The sequence below is a fragment of the Ictalurus furcatus genome, chromosome 6 (assembly GCF_023375685.1).
Source record: "Ictalurus furcatus strain D&B chromosome 6, Billie_1.0, whole genome shotgun sequence".
Taxonomy (NCBI): Eukaryota; Metazoa; Chordata; class Actinopteri; order Siluriformes; family Ictaluridae; genus Ictalurus; species Ictalurus furcatus.
The window spans coordinates 12,331,686-12,354,213 of record NC_071260.1 but is presented as its reverse complement, the minus strand read 5'-3'; the positions used below and the strand labels follow the sequence as shown (position 1 = coordinate 12,354,213).

The window sequence follows — 22,528 nt, the reverse complement described above, 5'->3', positions numbered from 1 at the left end:
TTTTTTGGTCACTTGAACCATCCTCTTCACAGTGCGATGAGACAATATAGACACATGTCCTCTTCCGGGTTGATTCATAACATTTCCAGTTGACTGGAACTTCTTAATTTTGGTGGAAATGGGCATTTTCAATGCTTGTGCTATATTCTATTGAATTCATAGGGGTGCCAATAATTGTTGCACACCTATATTTAACAAATATATATTTTTAATAAATTGTTTGATATCCATGAGAGCAGATTATTGTTGTGAATTTTGAACAAAAGATCAAAAGTTTAAACAATAAAGACAAATTTGTCATGAAATCAGTAAGGGAACTCTGAACTACAGTTCCCAACAGCCACTGCTTCATTTTCACATGACCACCTGCACCTGATTCACATTCCTGGTAATTAGCACTCTTGTATATAGTCACAGGTTGCAATGCACGCTTTGTCTCACGTTATTGTCTCACTATACCTTTGTCTATGCTGCCGTATTTTGTCTTTACCACAGTGTTTTATTTCCTAGTTGTAGAGTGTTTCGTATGTTTGTTTGTTATTAAATGTATAAGAATCTGCGCTTGCTTCTGTCTGCACCTTGAATAGTGACAAAATTTCACAAGCCTTCTTTGCTCATATTTACATCGGGTGCCAATATTAGTGGAGGGCATTACATAAACATAAACAAAGTATGAAAAAAATATAAAAAATGTGGAAGACATTTTGCTAAAAAGGGTTCTTTTCCAATATTTATGGACACCCTGTAGTATAATAGCATTTTGGGTGAAATCTGTCAATGCAGACACAAAGCATGGCATTCAGTTTACAATGTGCTGAAAATATGTAATTACTGTAATTAAGTAGCCTTTCAAAAACATTTTAGAAGAGCATTTATGACACATCAATCCTCAGTATCGAAAAGTTCACTGTCAAATATAAATTAGTGTTTAAAGATGTTTCATTAACTTCTGTGCCCTGATATTACATATGACCAGAGTTTGCTGCCAAATACACCATTTAACCACCATTACCATTACCACACATCCTAACTGTTCAGATGGGCAAAAAAATCACACTCTTCATTTCTCTCTGGGTGTCACAGAGAGGGTTTTAGCATGCAAATGAAACTGAATAGATTAGAACTCTCTTAGATTGCAACAAGCTTTTGTATATTTTGTCATTTGCATATTTGCCATGATAAAAGCTCAACTTAAAATGTTAGTCGGCTAATTGTCTCTAGCAGAGTCAGATAGCTCAAGGTTTTGATCTAGCTTTATAATTATGACCACTGGCAGTTAATGACGAATAAATGAACATGAGTAGAAATATAGTCATTATCAACTGCTTTTTTTTTTTTTTTTTACATTTAAATAAGCATCTTTACTGATATGCCTATCATGCTTGTGGTCCCAAAGACTGATCATTTTAAAAAGGGCAATAATTAAAAAAGAAATAAATTCATTATTATTAAAATTAATTATTATTATTATTATTGTTGTTGTTGTTGTTGTTGTTAATAATAATTATACTACTAATAATAGTTTTCTTCTTTCATAAAATTTGCTAATTTTTACTTGGCATAGTAATGTTTCCTTGTTTTGTATGATACAGATATGTACATGCATGTACTGTATGAATAGAGAGAGACTGCAAATAGATTTTAATTAGGGTTTCTGCCATTCATATACAGTACTCATCCAAATGAATTGCTCAAATGATAATTTCTCAACTTTTTCTTAAAACTCTCTAACTGTCTAGTCTCTACTCTCTAAAATGTGTCAATTATTTTTTTCCCTGTACATCTTTTCCTACTCCATTAGTCATATCCAAGTGAAATTACATGAATTATTAGTCATATATGTGCTAAAAATATCCCTTGTAATCATGTACTCATTCACTTAAATCTGTGCTTGCTTCATGTAAAGAGCTGCAGCATCAGCCTTTTTTAAATCCTGTTGCAAAGAAGATGATCCTTTAGGGTATTTGATAAGAATGTGAGACTGTGTAATGCTGTAATTTATGTCAGTTTTCTGAAATCGAATTAGATTTTGTTACTATTAACCAGCATTTGTTATATAGCTACTAGTATTACGCTCTGTAATTGTTATGTTGTTATACAGTATGTTACATAACTTTAGTCTAAAGCCTCATTTTAAGGGGAGCATAGTAGTCATGATTAACAAGATTAGTCCTTGGTATTTGAGTGCTTAATTACAACAAGTGATTAAGGCAGTGTGATATGGTTTGTATACATAAAAAAGACCCTTCATATATATTCTATTACAGTGTAGCATAATCATCTTCGAAGGTATAATTATCCTCAGAGTGAAACAGTGGAGATCAGAGTGAACAATTATAGCCAGATTAGGGAGGGAAGAACCATTCAGATCAGACCTGGAGTGTATCTGAGCAGTACTCACACTGAGAAAGGGACATATAAAGTATAAGTAGGCTGAGTACCTTTTCGACACTGGAAAATTCCCATATACAAACCTCAGTTAACATCTACAGATTTTAAATAACATCTGCAGTGTTTCTTTAGGTTCAACTGGAATCAACTGAACACTGTTAATTCTGCAAATTTCATGTTGGTTGCGTGAAAATTCCCAATAATACATAATAATCACTTGTTTTCTGTTTTCTTCCCTTTGTTTCTGTCTTTCCACCTTCTCCTTGTATCATTCACGATCTTGGCCCCTTCTCCCTCTCCACATTATCTACTCTGTTTTTTCAAATCTCTCGTTTCCTCTGTAGATGCTGGGAGCTAAGCGCAGGCAACATCAAATGGATATATCAAGTCCCTATCCTGACAGCCATTGGGGTAAGTGAGGAAAAATGTCACGCATGTAATAAACACTTCTTAAGAAGCTGAGTGAGAGACGGAGGTGGTCTTGCATAAGGCATAGGAAATTGCTTGCCTTTACCCAAATGTTATTTTTCTCCCCAACAACTGTGAGCCTGAAACCCCTGTGGCATGTGAAGCAGATTTTAAACACATGTATATATATATGCCTTTGGGTATTAATAAAAATTTCCCTATTGTAGGGAAAATTAGCTGTTTAGGTTGAATTGTTTAATTCTCCATCATTATATGTATGACAATTAGTTGTTTAAATTGAGCTACACGCTGTTACGATACAGGGAGGTGAGGCAGGAGCAGGTGCAGATCAGCGTCTTTATTTTTACACAGCAGACAAAACACAGGAAACGCGGTCTATACTGGACAAGATTAACGGGTTAAACATAGAACTGAAGTCAAGGCATGGAACGAGAACAGGACACGCAAACAAGACCGCTTAGCATGCGTCACGTATTCACCATTACACTCAGACGGTCCGGGGCCCCTGTGTGAGCTGTCTCACGATCTGAAAACAAAGGTGGCCTTCGCTGGGCTGTAGACAGGCGGAGCATCACCCCCAGTGGAATTGAAACTCGGGGTGAGCGGGACAGCTTCCTCAGCAGGACAGGACAGCAGGATAGCTTCCTCAGCAGGACAGTGCAGCGGGACAGCTTCCTCAGCAGGACAGGACTGCAGGATAGCTTCCTCAGCAGAACAGGGCAGTGGAACAGCTTCCTCAGCAGAACAGGGCAGTGGAACAGCTTCCTCAGCAGGACAGGACAGCAGGATAGCATCCTCAGCAGGACAGGGCAGTGGAACAGCTTCCTCAGCAGAACAGGGCAGTGGAACAGCTTCCTCATCAGGACAGGACAGCAGGATAGCTTCCTCAGCAGGACAGGGCAGCGGGACAGCTTCCTCAGCAGAACAGGGCAGTGGAACAGCTTCCTCAGCAGGACAGGACAGCGGAGCAGCTTTTTCGGTGGCAGAGACCTCCCCGCGGGTCTCTGGCTGGGGCTCTGAGGTTACCCTGTTGACCTCAGGCGGAGGCTCCGAGGTCGCCACGTTAACCTCAGGCTGGGACTCTGGGGCTGCGACCTCCTGCTGCTTGCATTGCGCAGTGTAGTCCCCCGGCAGCGGGAAGCCCCAGTAGTTCGGGTAGTTCTGCTGCCTGCATGGCGTGGTGTAATTCCCCTGCAGTGGGAAGCCCCAGGAGTTCGGGTAGCTCTGCTGCCTGCATAGCGCAGCGCCGTTCCCCGGCGGCGGGAAGCCCCAGTAATCCGTGTAGCTCGGCTGCCCGCGTAGCACGGCGTAGTTCTCCGGCAGCAGGAGAGGGGGAACTTGCGCAGGTGGCAATGTGGTGCATGGCCTGGTCTGCGGCCGGGGTGCTACTTGATCCAGAAAGCGGCCGGTCTCAGCCATGCGTTCAGATAGCAAGTTACTCGATTCCCAGAACGATCGGCTCCACTCCTCAAACTCGGCAATTAAGGCAGCGCTCATGCTGGTCTGCTGCTTCCGCGTGGTCGGCGCAGTATGCTGTTACGATACAGTGCTATCTGCCAGTGGGAGCGTAACACACGCGTTCTCCACCAATATATGTAGAGGAAATTAGCTGTTAGGGTTAAATTGTTGCATTCTCCACCATTATATTTAAGGAAAATTTAGATAGTTAAATTTAGTTACCTATATTCTCCACCAATACATGTAGGAAAGCCTTAGATCCCTAGGAATCTTAATTTGATTCAGGGAAATATTGCCAGAATCAAAGAACAGCAGCTAACCAATTTATTCATCCAGCGAAACTTCTGAAAGTTATTACTCTCTGTCATATATCAAGGAAACACCGGGCTTCAGTTCCCATCAGCCACTGCACTGCACTACATGTCACATGACCACCTGCACCTGATTCACGTTTGTTAATGAGCACACTTGTGTATAAATAGCCATTGTCTGTGCTGTTTCTCTGTCTTTCGTTGTCTTAGACTTCTGTGTTCCATGTTACCATGTTTCTTGATCTTGTTAGTTTTGTTTAGTTTTGCCACAGTATTATGCCTTATGATATTATAGTGATATTATAAGTTGTCTTAGCGTCTTTGTTTTGTTTGTTTAATAAATATTTTGAAAATCTGCGATTGCTTCCGAACTCCAACCTTGAAACGTGACACTCTCATGACCTTTCATAGTAATACCTTATAGTGATGACCAGGGCCGTAGCTAGGGAGTTCTTGGCCCCCTGAAAAATTATAGATGTGGGCCCCACTGCCCTCATATCGTATATGGCCCACATGTAGATGAGGCCCACATCTACATATTATTTTAAAAGTGTAATATCATATCACTTTGACAGTCTATTTACTTGTAACAGAAGATGGTAATGTTGTTGTAAACACTTTTATTTAAGATAAATTTTATATCAAAACAATGGCATTAAGCCGTTAATAACTTCTTATGAAACATTGTTTAAAGTGCTTAATCAATTATTTTAAACAAACTGATACAATAACATTATTTTATTAATCAAATTAATCAAATAAAACAAATAAAAAAAAAATTTAAAAGTACCTGCACTAAATAAATAATAAAAAGTTTTTCCAATCAGTCTGGTGTCTAACAGCTGAAGTAAACATTAATTAATGGAAAAGAATGCAGTCAAATAAAACCACTTAAATTACTCATTGTCTTCATTTTTTTTGAAGATACTATGCTACTGCATAATATATTATTTAAAAAAGCTAATAAATGTATCCATCCAAGAGAAGTGAGTTGTACTCGCGTTTTCTTGACAGTATTGTTATCTTAAAACATATCACATCAGCAGCCAGCAGGTCTCTAATCCTTGTTACACACATATCCATTTTTCCGCAAAACAAATTTATAATTCCTATTTATATAATTGCACAAAAAGACTGGGGCTTTGACCACGTAATCGTTCGGTCAGTGTGCAGCAGAATAGTACTGAGAAACTGTGAAAGTATCGGCAGGAGCCCGCAGGTGGCAGTTCTTAGGTGTCCCATTCCCACAAAAGTAAACCGGGCATCAAAATGATCAGGGCATGACATCCCATCACATTGATAACAGTGTACTAACCTGTCTTGTTAAATAAGGTCTTGATAGACTGGGATCCAGCAGTTCTCCTGGCCTCCCTCTCCTTCTCTTCATTACATTTCTGCTACCCAGAATCATGTTTTTTCCCATGGATATTTTCAATCACTCAGTCTCCAATTCTTCCACTTTACTTCAACTTTACTTCTAACCTCAGCTGTTCTCAGAGCAGCCTGAACTCTGATTGGTGATATGCACTAGCTGGCTTACAATTTTATTGGGTCCCTCTGCTGTTTGTCACTGACTGAGCTGAAATAATGAATAACCGTCTGAATAATTAATAACCATTTTTAGGGGGGTAAAGGAAATATTTGGTAAACTTCTTTCATGAAATTTGTAGTTTTCATTAAACTCTCAAGCTGAACACAAGCTGAAGCTGTTTTATTTATATATATATATATATAATGTGTGTGTGTATATGTATATATATATATATACATACATACATATATATATATATATATATATATATATATATATATGTGTGTGTGTGTATATGTATGTATGTATACATACACATATACACACACACACACACACACACACACACATACATACATACATATATATATATATATATATATATATATATATATATATATATATATATAGAGATGACGCAATATTTCTGAGCAGGGTAACAAAATCGGCAAGTTTAGGGACTCAGATTAGTGATGGGAAATTCAGACCATTTTACTGACTAAGATCTTTGAATCTCGTTCAGCAAAATGAACTAATCTTTTTTCGAGTCATTTCATTTTGCATGTTTGTTTTGCATGTTCTCCCCGTGCTGCGGGGGTACTCTGGTTTCCTCCCCAAGTCCATAGACATGCATAGTAGGCTGATTGGTGTGTCTAAAGTGTCCGTAGTGTATGAATGGGTGTGTGAGTGTGTATGTGATTGTGCCCTGTGATGGATTGGCACCCTGTCCAGGTTGTACCCCGCCTTGTGCCCGATGCTCCCTGGGATAGGCTCCAGGTTCCCCCGCGACCCTGAAGAAGGAGTAAGCGGTAGAAGATGGATGGATGGATGGATGTGGTATAAAACGTAATTTACATAGTTCAGTACACACACACACAGATTAGAATGACTCACTAGGGGTTATTGTTTTTCCTCTACGCCATTCTCTGCATTTTAGTTAAATGCAGAGAAAAGCTTCAGTTATGCTTTTAAAAGAGTTTGGGTTTTCAGGGGAAACCTTTGGAGTGGCCTTTACATCGTACTACATTCACATCGTACCATCATTTGATCAAACTTTGTGAAGACCAGGTTTATAATTATATACTGGATATAGAAAAACCTCTCATTTCCAGGTGTTTAGAGAAGGATGAATAAATGCCCCTATCATGCAGTCCTTGACATCATATAGACATTGATGAAGCAAGTTAGTGAGTGTGCAGCAACAACAATGACAGGTGGTGCATGTTTTTTTAATGGATGCTTTGTTTCTGTTTTGTACTCTATAGTTGTTCCTCTAAAATGGATGAGAGACTCATCTATGAGCTGCATGAAAAAGGGAGTTACATATATGACCCTTAAAAAGAAAGGAGGCAAATGCTCCTATATACAAAAGCACAGTAAAAATCTTTCATATGCACAAAGCCTTTCACATGTAATACTTCAGAACAACCCTGTATGTGTCATATTCAATTTAATGAAGCTTCCTAACCCTTAATACTTCATATTAAAAAATGTGTGTGTGTTAAATACATAATTATTAAGTATTACTGCATATATGAAAATCTGTTAGTGTATATGAAAGGGGCTATAATCATGTGGGAAAATTTTTTTGACAGACCTTTTCCCCATGTGCTGAAAGATTATAGTTAAGTGAAAGATAGTATGGTATTTTGTGAAGAAACCTGTTTGTGTTGAAGTGGGCTGATATACAGTAAATAGTGAAAATAGAGGGGGTTTTTTAAATGGGAGAATTCAGGAAAATACAGCCTTATTCTTTTTTCTGTGCTAAGAGTTAATCTTTATTAGCATTAACACACATGCATATTTCAACTAAAATATTACACAACTTTTGCACTCTTCCAACCAGGTCCTGTAACACATAATTTATGACCACTAAAATGGCAACAGTGCAACACTAAGATCAGGTATAATTTAATACTAATTAACACCTTAAATTTATATAGTGTAATTTCAGACAAATTAAGACTTTTCAGGTAACCAAGGACACTTTATAATTTAAAATTATATTATTTCAGTCCTATTATGTAGTCACATGAAATGGGTCACTATGAACAAAAACAGTTCTGAAATTAAAGATTACATTCCATAACTTTATATTTATTAATTAATTTAGCGCAATGTTTGTTTTTTTTGCTCACAAGTAAATAATTGATGCTATCTCAAATAAACTGATTTGCATATTTAATGTATCTGTTTGTGCAATGAAATCTGAATTCTGAATGCAGCAAGAAATGAAAATGTAGCAAACTCTGTTCTTTCCAAACACAGTGCCCTACACTAATATTGGTACCCTTGGTCAATATGAGCAGAGAAGGCTGTGAATTTTTTGCTTATATTTACCAAGGGTGCCAGTATTAGTCGAGGTGTCCTGTAGCTCTTCACTTCATACTGCGGCTTTATGTTCTCTTAATCTGAGTCAAGTCTATTACTGGGTTCCTCCGGTGCTTGGGCACAGGTGTAATGCTTGGTAGATATAAGCACAGGGCACAAGGAGCTTAGCTGATTTGCAGAATAATTTATATGTAAGACTCACAGCACTGATGATATGGATAAGAACACTGTATATTAAGAAAGTCTGAAGAAACTGAATTTTCATATTAAGTTTTGTTATTCAGTATTCATATTCATTGAGATATTTGCCATTGCATGTGTACTTTATATATGTTTTTATTTAATATCTAATATCATTGGATTGTCTGAGTGTATTTCTGGTATTTCTCATTGAGTGTGTCTGAAAGAGAAGGCATCTGTCTTGTTATGATGCCTTGTTATCTAATAACTCAGTTGTATTTTAAGGCAGCAGTTCAATAGCTGTGTTATAATACAACCTTCTATAATGGTACCAGTAAGGAAATGGTTTAAGGCAGGCTTAAAAGGTAACATATGTCACCACTTTCCTAGGTTACCAATATACACTAATGGTCACTAACCCCAAATCTCTATTTTATAGATTATAAATTATTGAGTAACTATATTGAAATGATAATCATATAATTATAGAGTTTTTTTGTCTGCAAAGTATTCCCTCTCTCAGTGGTGTTTTCTGCCAGAACTTCTTGTCACAATTGGTTTATGTGTTATTAATAAGTAAGTGAACTAGCATTTTACCCTGCCATACAGGACCTCGGACACACCATAATTTTCCAAAAGTGGCCTTGAGTAGTGCTGTGAAAATAATAAAATGTGCATCCTGTATGTGAATTTGTTTGGATAGTTTTAACAGTAGTCAATGTTTCAAAGCGGAGCCAATAGTGCACAAGAAAAACTTCCAGAAAAAGTATGAGGAAGAATCCTTGAGAGAAACCAGGCTCAAAAGAGGTATTAGCAGGGGCGATATTATTGTGCTTACATCTTGAACTCAAATGGATAAATGTTAAACTCGCAAAAAGACTCTTCATTTCTTTTCCAATAAAAGAAAGAAAAATCTCTTTATTTTTCTGCCTCTTTAAAAAAAAAAAAAGAGAGAGAGAGAGAAGTATGAATGAGAGAGAATTCAGGAAGTGTGTTACGCCTTGCGCCCGTTTCATCATGGGGGAGCGGGGCGGACACACTTTCTGTGTGAAGTGTCTAGGAGTGTAGCACGCCAGTGCAGCCCTCAAGACGTCTGACTGTGCGCATTGTGAACGCCTTACAATCAGGCAGCTCCGCTCGCGGCTCGCTCACTTCTCAGCCGAAGGGAGTTGAGTTTCAGAGCCTAGCGGATCTTAGATCCTGGGGATCTCCAGGCTTTTAATCTCCTCAAAGTTGGCCTTCTCAACATTATGAGAGATCAGGCCCACCATAACAGTGTCATCAGAAAACTTGACAATGGTGGTAGAGTTGGAAGTGGCTACACAGTCATACTGTAAATGTACAAAGAGTATATCAGAGGGCTCAGGACACTACCTGCACTGACACAGGGAAGTTGGTGGTGAATTTGGAGGAGATTATAGTTTTAAATGCTGAGCTGCAGTAAACAAACAGCATTTTAACATAACTTCCCTTCCTTGTGTCCGGGTGACTCAGGACTGTGCGTAGGACGTGTTTGATGGTGTCATCAGTTGAATGATTGAATAAATCAATTTAACAAATCAATTTAACAAATCCGTTTGTGTGAAAAGTGGTTATGTTGCTGAATTTTGCTGATAATTCCACTTAGAAATAAGCTAATCAATACTAATTTCTTCTGACTGAGCACTTTCTATGATGAAACATTTTTATGCCAATGGAAGTGGTCTCTTCCAGTATGATAATTCCCCCATCCACAAAGCATGAGGGTTTACTGAATCAATTATAGATGACAACAATGATCTAAAACTAAGGCCTTTACATTTACCAGATCTCAACCCAGTTGAACACCTATAGGAGATTTTGGAGTAAAATGTTAGACAGTGCCCTCTACCACCTTCATCAAAACACCAACATGAGAAAACCTTACACACCCATGTCTGTATATTGTCTCTCTGTTTATTTATATATTTCCTACATGTCCACTTCCCATTATCTTGTTGTAGTACATTTTAATGACTTCCTTGGCAGTGCTTTATTTACATTTTAATGACTTCCTTGCCAGTGCTTTATTTATGTATATATTTTTAAAAGTGGATTTGTATTCTATGCAACATTAAATCATCTTCTGCTGAAGAAAATACAGGGGGAAATTAGCCTCATCTATGTCTATAAATATGTATAAAAATCCATCTGAAATGGTTTTAACATATATGATTTTGAATGCATTTCAAATATAAATGTAGAAAATATAATACAAATTCCAAAGACACCAATACAGGTGTCTCATATTAGACCCCAAATAAATATCAACTCACTTGTTTTTGGATTCCACTTTTTTATTATTTATTTATTTTTGACAAAAAATATGCATTTCAGACGTCAGTTTTAATTCTGTTAGAAATCTGACTCACAGGCCCTCGAATGTGTACGGACATTCAGCAAGCAATTATCAGTTTTCAAATAATTCCTCAACCAGCAAAAAAAAAAAGCCATTAATCTAATTCCAAATGCTAAACAAAACATTTGTTATTCAAACAAAAATAGCCATCTGGTGGCAACCCGCAATGACAGGCTTTGATTCTCAAACTGTGATTATGTGTGTAAATTCGTTAGTAAGCTCAGCACCTGTCAGTCCTAATGAATTTGCTGCATTGTCTTTGAGCATGACCTGAACAGATATTTGGGTCTCTTACAAATTCTGTTTCTAGCCTGCCATATAAGTGACTTGTATTTTGTAACTTTACATTTACCAAACTAGTAGTTGATGGTTTGGGGTTTATCTATCTGTATAAGATATTCTGAAACTTTGACAGCTATATAAAGAGTTCAAGGTGTGTGTATGTGAGGGATGTGTGTGGGGGGGGGATGTTTGGATGCTCTAAAAATGTCTTGGATATAAGATGTGTTTTATTTCTTTGTAGTAAGGATATTTTAATTCCCATTATAATGAGAGAGAGGAGGGTTTACACTGAACTGACAAATACATATCTGATTTATACTTCTGTAAGCAATTTATCACCCCAGTGATTCTATTTTTTCCCATTCTCTCTTGCTCAGCTAAACTTTATCCTATTTGTGAATATCGTTCGGGTGCTGGCAACCAAGATCCGAGAGACCAACGCAGGCAGATATGACACGAGAAAACAGTACAGGTTTGTGCAACAGCTTTGGGATTTTACCTCCACCACTTCATAAGTACTGATGTAAATCATGGGGTATTGGTACTGAAATAGGTTATATTCAATGGAACACTGGCATTGGAATTCCTGAAGTGAACAGCCCCAGTGGTATTAAGGTGTTGTAAATAAGAAAAGAGCTTCAGGCAACTGTTAATGCTCTTGAGTCTTTTAATCCAAGAGAGAATGAGTGTTTGCTCCAGGAATAAATGTCTTTGGTTAAAATAAGTCAAGGGAGAAATAGACTCCCCAGTGCAGCTGCTTATAGACAACATCATTTTCTTCTGATCACAGTATCGGTATTCGATTTTGTTATCAGAACCCCTCTTCTCTTTGGTGCTGTGTGCTTGCTGATTTAAATCCAATAAATCTAAAAAAAAAAAAAAAAATAGGTTTAACTGCTCTTTGATCACAAATGGGGTGAAAAATCCCAGATCATGCACATAAAGTGATGATAATTACTACCTTTTGCTTTCTAGTGTGAAAAGGCCATTTGTCCATATAAGCATTCAGTCTGGGAGGAAGTAAACTGCGAAGGCACACAATTTTCTGTGGTTAATAACAGTAATCAGTTCAGTGCTTTGGACACTATCCCACTGCACTATGCAGTATATCACAGCTGCCAGTCTGGCCAGATGGCATTGTTCAGTCAAGGCCACATCACCCATGTTTACAAATTTATAAGAGAGGGTGCAGTCACATTGCATTGTTTAGCTGTGCACTTTTAAATTGCTCTCATCATTAAATGAACACCTCGTTTATTACTTTTCTTTGCTAGTTATATTCTCCAAACTTTCATCTTCTCCATTATTACTAAAGTTTTAGATTTTGTGTGTAAGTGGGATCATTATTGTACCTCATTGATTCTTCTGTAGGTGTTGGTGGATAGTTGGTGGATCATTTGAGGATTTTCATGCCCAATATTATCTCTAGTCAATCCCCATATGACGTTCTCCAATATGTTCCCTGAAATGTCACACTGAATTTATTATAATACTGTGAAGTTATGCTTTGAAATATCCTGATAATACAGAGCTTTGTGTAAAATATAATTACTTGGATTGGTGGGGTGGCACTGAAGTCAAGTTACTATCGGTGCAGAGTTTCTATGTGGAATTTGTCCAGGTACTCCAGTTTTATGACACCTCCCAAATCCATGCCAGTAGGTGGCTTAGCTACTATAAATTGACCCCCCTGGCTTCCCATCAAGGGTGTATCAGTGTTTAGCACTCAGTATTCCTCGGGATTGGTCCCAGATCCACTGCAGCTCTGACCAGGATAAAGTATTTACAGAAGATGAATGAACGAATGAACTTACTTTATCCCAATATTGCGATTATGTACTGTATAGTGTAGGCTATTTGAAACTGTAGGTTGTCCCTTCCTTTTCCTGTGTTATATTACATATAGAAAACTTAATCTCAGCCCACAGGCTCCTAATTTGTGCACAGTATGATGATCCATGTTACGCATTTATATTAACAAGATAATAAACAGTGTAATGACTCCCTTCTCCCACCTCAACCTTTGTGTCTGTAACCAGGAAGCTGGCTAAATCCACGCTGGTGTTGGTGTTCGTTTTTGGTGTACACTACATTGTGTTTGTGGGGATGCCACACACCTTCAAGGGACTCGGCTGGGAAGTGCGCATGTACTGCGAGCTCTTCTTCAACTCTTTCCAGGTATTTAATCATTGGTTAAGTGCTCGTATACCTCATGTAATCAGACTAGGTACAAACAGGTAGAACAAACCGGTAGAACAATGTAATGTTTTACTTGTAACTGTGGAAAACCATGTAAGATTGCAAAGCAAGTTTTCTTACTCAAACTCCATGTTGTTTTTAAGTTTGGTCTAAGAAAGACATTCGAAATACAGCATGTAAAGAAACTGTCAAAAGTCTTTTGAGAGGAGATAGAAATGTCTACTTATTAGCACAGATATAGATGGGAGAATATTCTCTTCTTCTACAGGCACACAGAATAACCACTTATACCAACATTTCCACTAGCAAAGTACAATGTGCTGGAAATTTCTCAGTTCACTCAGTGCTGTGTATGTGGTATTCTTGAAAGCTGCTGTTTCCACAGTAAGTGTGGACAATGATAGTACAGGAATTGTGCAATCTTTTGTAAAATCTTCAGTGACAGTTTTAAATCCAAGTCTTATACATTTAGTAAATTTATTCATGAGACCTCCAAATCATCTGCTGTTTTGACAAAGCCTGTGCTCCTGATTGCACAGACTTCACACTCTCCTGTCTGTGACTATGAAGTACAGCATGACAGCTGCTGTTTAGCCTGAAAATCCTATGTGTGGTTTGGGCATCTTGCACTTTCTGGCAGCTCATTTTTGTATCTCTCTATCTCCTCACACATTCAGCATATGCGTTTGCAGAAGGCAAGATTTGTGTTTTGACAGAAATATATATTACCCAACCTTACACTGGTTCAATTTCTTCAAATCGGTTTTTGAATGCAGAAGTTATTGGAATCCCCAACTCATACTGGCTTTCAGTGCAAGCATACATAAATTAAACACGCACACAGGCCACGTAAAGTCCTATACACAAACTTAGGTTAAACATCAGGTCTTTCACATTGATATTTTTTTCCTTCTTTGTACATGCCCCAGATTTCCATCATCCTGATATTTAAACAATTATATATGGTAAAGTTTTACATTACCATTCCCTTAGCTAACATTATTTATTTCACAAATTACCATTAATAAATACTATACATCAGCGTGAATACAGTGTCAGTAAAATTAACTAAGTAACAAAGAACATTAACACTTGAGGTCTGCACTGACTAATGTTTATTCATTAAAAATGATTAACAATGATTAACATGATTAAAAATCTACATAAATTTAATGGCAGCATGTTATAAAATGTTGACAACATACTAAACTCTGGAACACTGTTCTCCTGGTGTAATTATTGGAACTTACTATTCACCCTTAGGTATTTTTCTAATTAATTAAATAAGGTGCTTGTTTATATTAGTCGTTTTGGGCTTAAATATACTCATTGATTTTAAGAACATTGACTTCATGCAGGTGCTGCTTATTTGGCTTATTTGTGTTATTTTTTATTTTATTTTTAAATCAAGAAATATAATTGTTAGCTACTTTGTTAATGTTATTTATTATGCATTAATGCTGAAGTTCATGGTATATTCATGATCAGCTACTGTGTTAAAAATTTCCATTAAGGGAATGTTAATGTAAGATGTTACCAATATAATATCTAGTAATTCTGGCTAGTCCTCAAGAGAGTCATGGAAATTAAGCAGTGGAAACAGGCCAAGCCAAATATCCACTTTTTGTTTTATTTTTGTCTTTTTTTTCCCTGATGATAGAGGATCATGCTAATGTAATCCCCTGAGAATACTACTAGCCAATGCATACAATTTGGTCTCTGTACAGCCAGCTCTGTGGGTCTGACTCACAGTGTTGTTTTGGGTGTTTTTTTTTGCAGCTTTCAAATGCTAATTCTGGAAGAGCTGGCATGTGCCCTCAAAGCCCAAAACTATTTTGTTGAAATGCCATTTGTCATTTAATGAAATGATAGTTTAACATGCAAAAAAAACTTTATACCTTGTGAACTTTGCAATCCACCTGAAATCTGATCTCACAAATGATACAAGTGGCTACAACTGCCTACTTATTATCATTTCATCTAAACTCTGCAGATAACTGAGCGTTGATATCACTGGAGAAAGCAAAGCCTCCAATGTCAGTATATTGAGTTGGGAAAAAAAACTTTGATGTGTGGTTTTAAACATGAAGGGCTCGGTTTTCTTGTTGATGCAAACATAATTTTCTATTTAATACCTGGGTGTTGCTAGTTTGGTTGGGTGCAAAGCAGTGGGATTGGTTAAAAAATGTATGTTATCACCACCCGAGACCCCTTCTCGACACGAATTCAAGTGGAGCCTTATAAGTCTTGTCCCATTTCTTACAAGATTGTTTTGTGGTTTTTCAGTATTTACTGTATATCCCTCCACTTTTCCATCCAAATACTAACTAAATACAATAGACTGAATTGCTTTATCTTTAAATAAGGATAAACAACTTATTTGTGGCTACTAAAGAACAAGTTACAACAAATCCTAAAGCTGCTCAGATAGAAATGAATCCAAGTCCATTCTATGTCTATAATAACATTAATGTTTTAAATATCACAATTATTTAAATAGTATTCAGAAATATCAATGCTAGAATCCTAAAGCATTATCAGTCAATTTTGCACTTCATACAAAGTTAGATCAGCTGTCCAAAGTTTTTTGCCTCAATTTCTCAATTTCCCTCTCTCACATGATTTTATTTAGGTCCATTCTCAATAGATGATCTCAATATCATCAAGAGATCCCCATAATTGTACTGTATGTATCCATAAATAATGCCACTATAATATATATTATAAAGTTCTATCTGCCATTTAATCTTAACTCAACCTAAACTCCTAACAACACAACCTAACTCAACTTGAACCTCACAATATTAAGGTGATGTTTTATGGAAATGTACATTCTTTTTTCACTGTTAAAAATGGTCTGAAGTACACAGATGAAACAAACCACAGGGGCCCACAACTTGGTGATCAGATTACTGATGCCACCGTGTAGCTAATCGTTTACTCTAAACTGTGGCAGTGCGGATAACTGCACTATCCAACATCTAACATATTCAGGATATTTGGTTTTGAATCACTCCAGTGTAGCATTGACAGTATACTGAGGGTCTTTATTCTGTTTAAAATTGAACCTCCACTGCATTACACCTGCACCTGGACCACGTATATGTTTTACGATTTGGATTTGTCTGCCTGTCTCTCATATAATAAAGCTCTTATTTGTATTTGCAGATCTGTTACGACATGGAATGAGAGTAGGATGCAAGTGCAGATTTAACTGAAATAAAACAAAAGTGCTAACTCAAATGTTTAAACACATAAACTATGGAATCTAGGCAGAGAAACGAGACAACATAACAACAACAAAGAAAGACAAACAAGACAAGGAGTGCAGTGCAAACTGTGGCTATATACACATAGGTGCTCGTTAACATGACATGATTCAGGTGCAGACTGTGATGCAGTGAGGTGCAGTGGCTGCTGATGAACTGTAGTTCAGAGTTCCTTCTCTGATATACATGACAACTGGGTCGTGGGGAACCTGGAGCCTATCCTAAGGAGCATGGGGCACAAGGCGGGGAATAAAATATCATATATAGTTCATGTACTGTTTTGAAAACAAATATATAACGCTTCAAGAGTCGGTGGATTTCAATCCCATTAGACAAGGCAACTTATAAATACATACTTACTCTAGCATTTAGAATGAGAAAACATAATTGGCCACATGGACCAGTGCTTTAATACTAAGAGCACTTATTTTGTTTAGAGTAGATTCATCCTAAAAAGAACAGGATGTTTATCCCACTATTTATTATAAACTATATGTTTAAAAAAAAAATCACCCTGTGTATAATTAGGGCTTGAATCTCACTAGGAGATTCTCTGATTAGTAATAGCACATTTAAGACTAAAAATAAAATGCTCCTCCAAGTATGCTATGACTTTTTATAGATGTTTTGATGAAAAATATTATATACAAGAGCCTTATATAATGTAATAGGTAATAGAGTGCTTATGTATAGATTTTCAGTTGTTATCATATGTAGTGTTTGATATTTAAACACTGTGTTTTTTATTACTTAGTTTTTTTCTTTCCCGAAGAAGGAAAAGTGTGTATTCGTTTATCCCTACACCGTAACTGTGGCCAAAAACTGATTAATTAAAATTAATTTGTGACAGATTATGCTTTTTTGATTTGCAAACAGTTCTGTGTGTTTTCTGCTCAGCCATGACTTTCTGCTAATCATTGACAAACAGAGGCTTACATAGACCTACAACAAGCTAAATAAATCATTAAACTCACACCAAACACAATTGTTTATTTGTTTGCACACAAAAATTGTTTGCATAAAAAGTTAATAATTTTTGTAAGTTCTTGCTTTTATTGTGAGCATGTACACGTTTCTTTCCAATACTTTTAAGTACTTCTCTGACATGATTCTTAGCACACTGTACTATAATAAAAGCTGTATTATTGGTATTTGAGGCATTTACAAAAAATGTTACAAAATATGATTTGTATACAGACAGGTTGCAAGTATTATGACAAGTGCAATGTTTTAAATGATGTTCATACAGATAGGTGCCTAGGTTACACATTAACAATATGACTTGTTTTAACTGATTCTGCCTTATTGCAGCATGGCTCAAACCAGTGATCAGAGTATGAGTACTGTGAGTCATAACATTGTCCAAAAGCAAGTCAGTACTGATGATCGGTCATGATATCAGTGTTCATTTATAAGCCTAGATATGGATGTACACCGATCAGCCATGACATTAAAACCACTGACAAGTGAATTGAATGGTGGAATATATTAGGCAGCAAGTGAACAGTCAGTTCTTGATGCGTAGGAAGCAGCAAAATGGGCAAGCGAAAAAAATATGAGCAGCTTTGACAAGGGCTAAATTGTGATTGCTAGATGACTGGGTCAGAGCATTTCCAAAAGGACATGTCTTGTGGGGTGTTCCCGGTATGCAGTGGTTAGTACCTTTCAAAGGTCCAAGGAAGGACAACCAGTGAACTGCAGACAGGATCATGGGCACCCAAGGCTCACTGGTGTGCGTGCAGAGTGAAAGCTAGCCTGTCTGGTCCGATCCCAGAGAAGAGCTACTGTAGCACAAGTTTCTAAAAAAAAAAGTAATGCTGGCTATGATAGAAAGGTGTCAGAGCACACAATGTATTGCAGCTTGCTGCATATGGGGGTTATGTTGACCGATGCTGACCAGTTAGAGTGCCCATGCTGACCCCTGTCCACTGCCGAAAGAGCCTACAATGGGCACGTGAGCATCAGTACTGGACCATGGATCAATGGAAGAAGGTGGCCTGGTCTGATAAATCATGTTTTCTTTGACATAATGTGGAATGCTGGGTGTGTGAGTGTCACTTACCTGGGGAAGAGATGGTACCAGGATGCACTATAGTAAGGAGGCAAGCTGGCAAAGGCAGTGTGATGCTCTGGGAAACCTTGGGTACTGGCATTCATGTGGATGTTACTTTGATACGTACCACCTACCTAAACATTGTTGCAGATCAAGTACACCCCTTCTTGGCAGTGGTATTCCCTAATGGCAGTGGTCAAAAATGGTTCAGGAATCAGTTATTCTTTGTTATTATATGATGATACAAAGCATGTTTTCACAAAGAGAATTCTTGGAGAAGTAAAATTGTAGATGGAGTATCAATAGCTTCGTATTTATTTATGTTGGATATTTCTTCAATCATCTCCCAACTGGTTCCGCAGATATGAATAATAACATTTAGATTTTCCCACTTTATTGTTGTCCCTTGTGCCACAATCATTCGTGTTCAATATATCCCTGCGTGATGTAGGAAATTCATTCAAAGGTATATGCATTCATGCAAGGATGGCGAAGAGTCTACAGTGATGTATCTATTATAAATTTATTTGTTACAAATAACCAATTAAGAATGTGTCTGAAAACTTGGCTTTTTTTTCTTTTTCTTATCTAGGGTTTCTTTGTGTCCATAATCTACTGTTACTGCAATGGAGAGGTGAGTCTTTAAAAGCTCGTTTCTGCAGGTTGATGCTGTATCTTGAACAGAATTTGTTTAGTTTAAACCACTAATGATGACCTAGTCACTGTGATTAGTGTTAACCTGACATCCATCTCCTTCTCTCTCCCTCAGGTCCAGACAGAAATAAAAAAGACCTGGACACGCTGGAACCTGGCCTTCAACTGGAAGGGTCCAGTAGTGTGTGGCACTTACCGCTATGGCTCAGTGCCAACAGGCCTCAACAACAGCACCAGCAGCCAATCACACCTGGCCACAGGAGCATCTGGTACGCGCTCCACCATGCTCTTCTCCAGCCGGGTATACCGCAGCACTGGAGCCCCCTCCATCAGTGCCCACATGGCCCTGCCAGGCTATGTGCTTAACAATTCAGACGCTGACAGCCTACCACCATCCATTCCTGAGGAGTCAGAGGACAGTGCAAAGAAGGTGGATGACATTCTGTTGAAAGAGTCACTTCCTGCACTTCCCAGTAGTGGCCCTGAAGATGATGAGGAGACTTTGTAGATATCAATATCTGGACCTGTGACATAATATTGAAACATTTCACCACTCATTTAATGAGAGGACATTATACCACAAGCCATGTAACCTTAGCTTACTACTGCTACACATTTAAAATAAGCTGGATGACTGAAAACCTTCATAGACATATATATGATAAAGAGGATCAAGCTGCACAATCATCATGGTATTATTGAGATTGCTAAGCATGAGAAATAAGGGTGTACCAACTTACACTCTTTTAAACTGTGATCTATTACTTTTATCTTTTATAATCGACTACTATTCAACGCTTTCTGGCGAAAAGCAGAAGGTGCTTAGAACTCCAACCCTAAGTTCTCAGAGCTTTCCCAAGTTTCACAATCATTCTCCATGTCATTTAGTCGAGATCATCATCTGCACTTTCAAATAAATTATAAATTATTCATTTGTACTGGCAAAGCTGTTAAATTTTCCCCAAATTGTGAATTCTTTGCAGTGAGCATATCTACAGTATATATGGAAGAAATTTGACTAAAAGGCAATTATCTTTAACAATGTGTGTAAATATGTGAGTAGAAGACTCACCTGGAGCAATTTCACGTGTCAAATAAAAAAGGGCAGACAATTCACTTAATGTATACTTTAACTAACACTTTGCTTAAAGTGATGTTCATAAGACTACATGACATTTGCATTAGCCCTTCATATCAATGGACAAATCTACAAAAAATAATTCATAAAGGGTTTTTCAAACTCATGTCAGCTCTTATAAAGATTGCATTCATCAATTTTTTTAAATCAACTGACAGATTTTTGTTGACATAAGGTTCGGCACTGACACTTTCTGGGCTGATTTATGTTAGAAAGTCATGCCAACTGATTTTGTATCTCAGTGTACTACTGGTTTGTCAGACTCACATAATGATGGTAATGTGACATAGTATGCATCAAAACAAATCAAGCAAATGTTTACTGTATGGACAAATCTTTGACACTTGATCCAGGTGTTATGTCCACTCAACATCAAAATTGACAGAAGCATGTCTGTTGGAATAAACATATATACATATATATATATATATATATATATATATATATATATATATATATATATATATATATATATATATATATATAAGGTTATATATAAGCAGATGTTGTCTCCCTACAGATGTCAATTGGGGAGAACTGTCTGGCTCTGGAGGCTCTCTGTTGATTCTGTCCCTCCATTTGATGTTGTTCTTCAGTGAATCTGAGATCTGAGAGTAGGTTTCTTTGGTGTCCTAAGATTTGAACTCTTTCTGGCTAGTATAGCTCCAGAATGTTTCCTCCAATCAAACTTAAGGCAGGGTGTAACCCATATTCTTTACCCATGATGTTAATTAGTCCATTGTAAATTGCAGATGGGTAGTTTCACACTTTCCATGTTGTGTGGATAAAACTTAGTTTAGAAATATTATCATATACTTATAACAACATTCTACCCTAATGTCCTTACTCTTATCCTTCAGGAAATCACTCAATGAACACACACATGCCACACAAGACATTCATTAACTGTTGTTAAGTACACTACTAATAGTAAAACACAATAATCATACTAGTACTACTATACGAATACATGCTACATAAATGGAACAATTAGTGGTACTTAATGGTTATAAGCATAAAGAAAATAGAAGAAAACATGGCAGAAAATAGTTGAGTGCAGCTGTTTTAAAGCTGTATAAATTTTCACATTGCCTGTCACTGCCTCTGTAGGCTATATGGAGTACTCTGATTGTGGAATGTGTGAACACAGGGACTTTGGATTGACCCTTTCCTGAGGGAGCAAAAAGGTCTCATTTCAAGGTCCCCTTTCTTCCTGAAGTTATCAACTTTACTGGTGAGGATCCTTGGACTTATCTGTTGAGTAAGCATCTGGTCTGGCCCACTGGATTTGACAGTAGTTTCTGTGGTTGAGATGGTTCAGCCCTGGATCAGGGATGTCTCTAACACTTACCCTATTGTTGCAGGATAGCTGAGATAAGGCAGATGCAAACAGCTTTACTTTAGTGGCTCCTCAGTGTCTGTTGAGTGAGGATTAATTTCTTTACGATTCCTATGCCTAACTGAGTGGAGCCAGTTTAAAACATTTCCTCCAGAGCTATCTGTTGGGTTTTCTGGCTGAGAGGGTCCATGGATTTATGTGTCTATTTTTTTTTTTTGTGGGTCATATATCCTACTTGTGGTTAAGATCCTACAACAATCACAGCCAATCACCACAGTTTCAGGATTGCAGACTTGTGAGAATTTGCATGAGTTAGCTAAAAAGTTATAAAAGATAAGGAAGAGGCCAAGTGCAGCTTTTCCTGAAACATCATTTGTATGAAAAAAAAATCAACTACCGTCTTTTCAGATTATTTGTACTAGTCATGTACTCCAGACAATCACCTGTATAAAGTATCACACAAGGGCTAAGGACAGCTATGGGCTGAACTGACTAAATATTCATTCATTCATTCATCTTCAGTAAGCACTTTATGCGGGTCAGGTTTACAAGGGATCCAGCGCCTATCCCAGGAACCCTAGGTGTG

General features: G+C 37.3%; 1 protein-coding gene across 1 annotated transcript; it reads left to right on the top strand.

Moving 5' to 3' along the window:
- Positions 1-11,174: 11,174 nt before the first annotated feature.
- On the top strand, positions 11,175-20,074 carry pth2ra (parathyroid hormone 2 receptor a). Its single transcript, XM_053627882.1, has 5 exons — positions 11,175-11,198; positions 11,668-11,762; positions 13,330-13,468; positions 19,404-19,445; positions 19,527-20,074. Exons 1-5 carry the CDS (start codon positions 11,175-11,177, stop codon positions 19,971-19,973), a joined length of 747 nt encoding a protein of 248 aa, XP_053483857.1. The 3' UTR covers positions 19,974-20,074.
- The last annotated feature ends 2,454 nt before the right edge of the window (positions 20,075-22,528 follow it).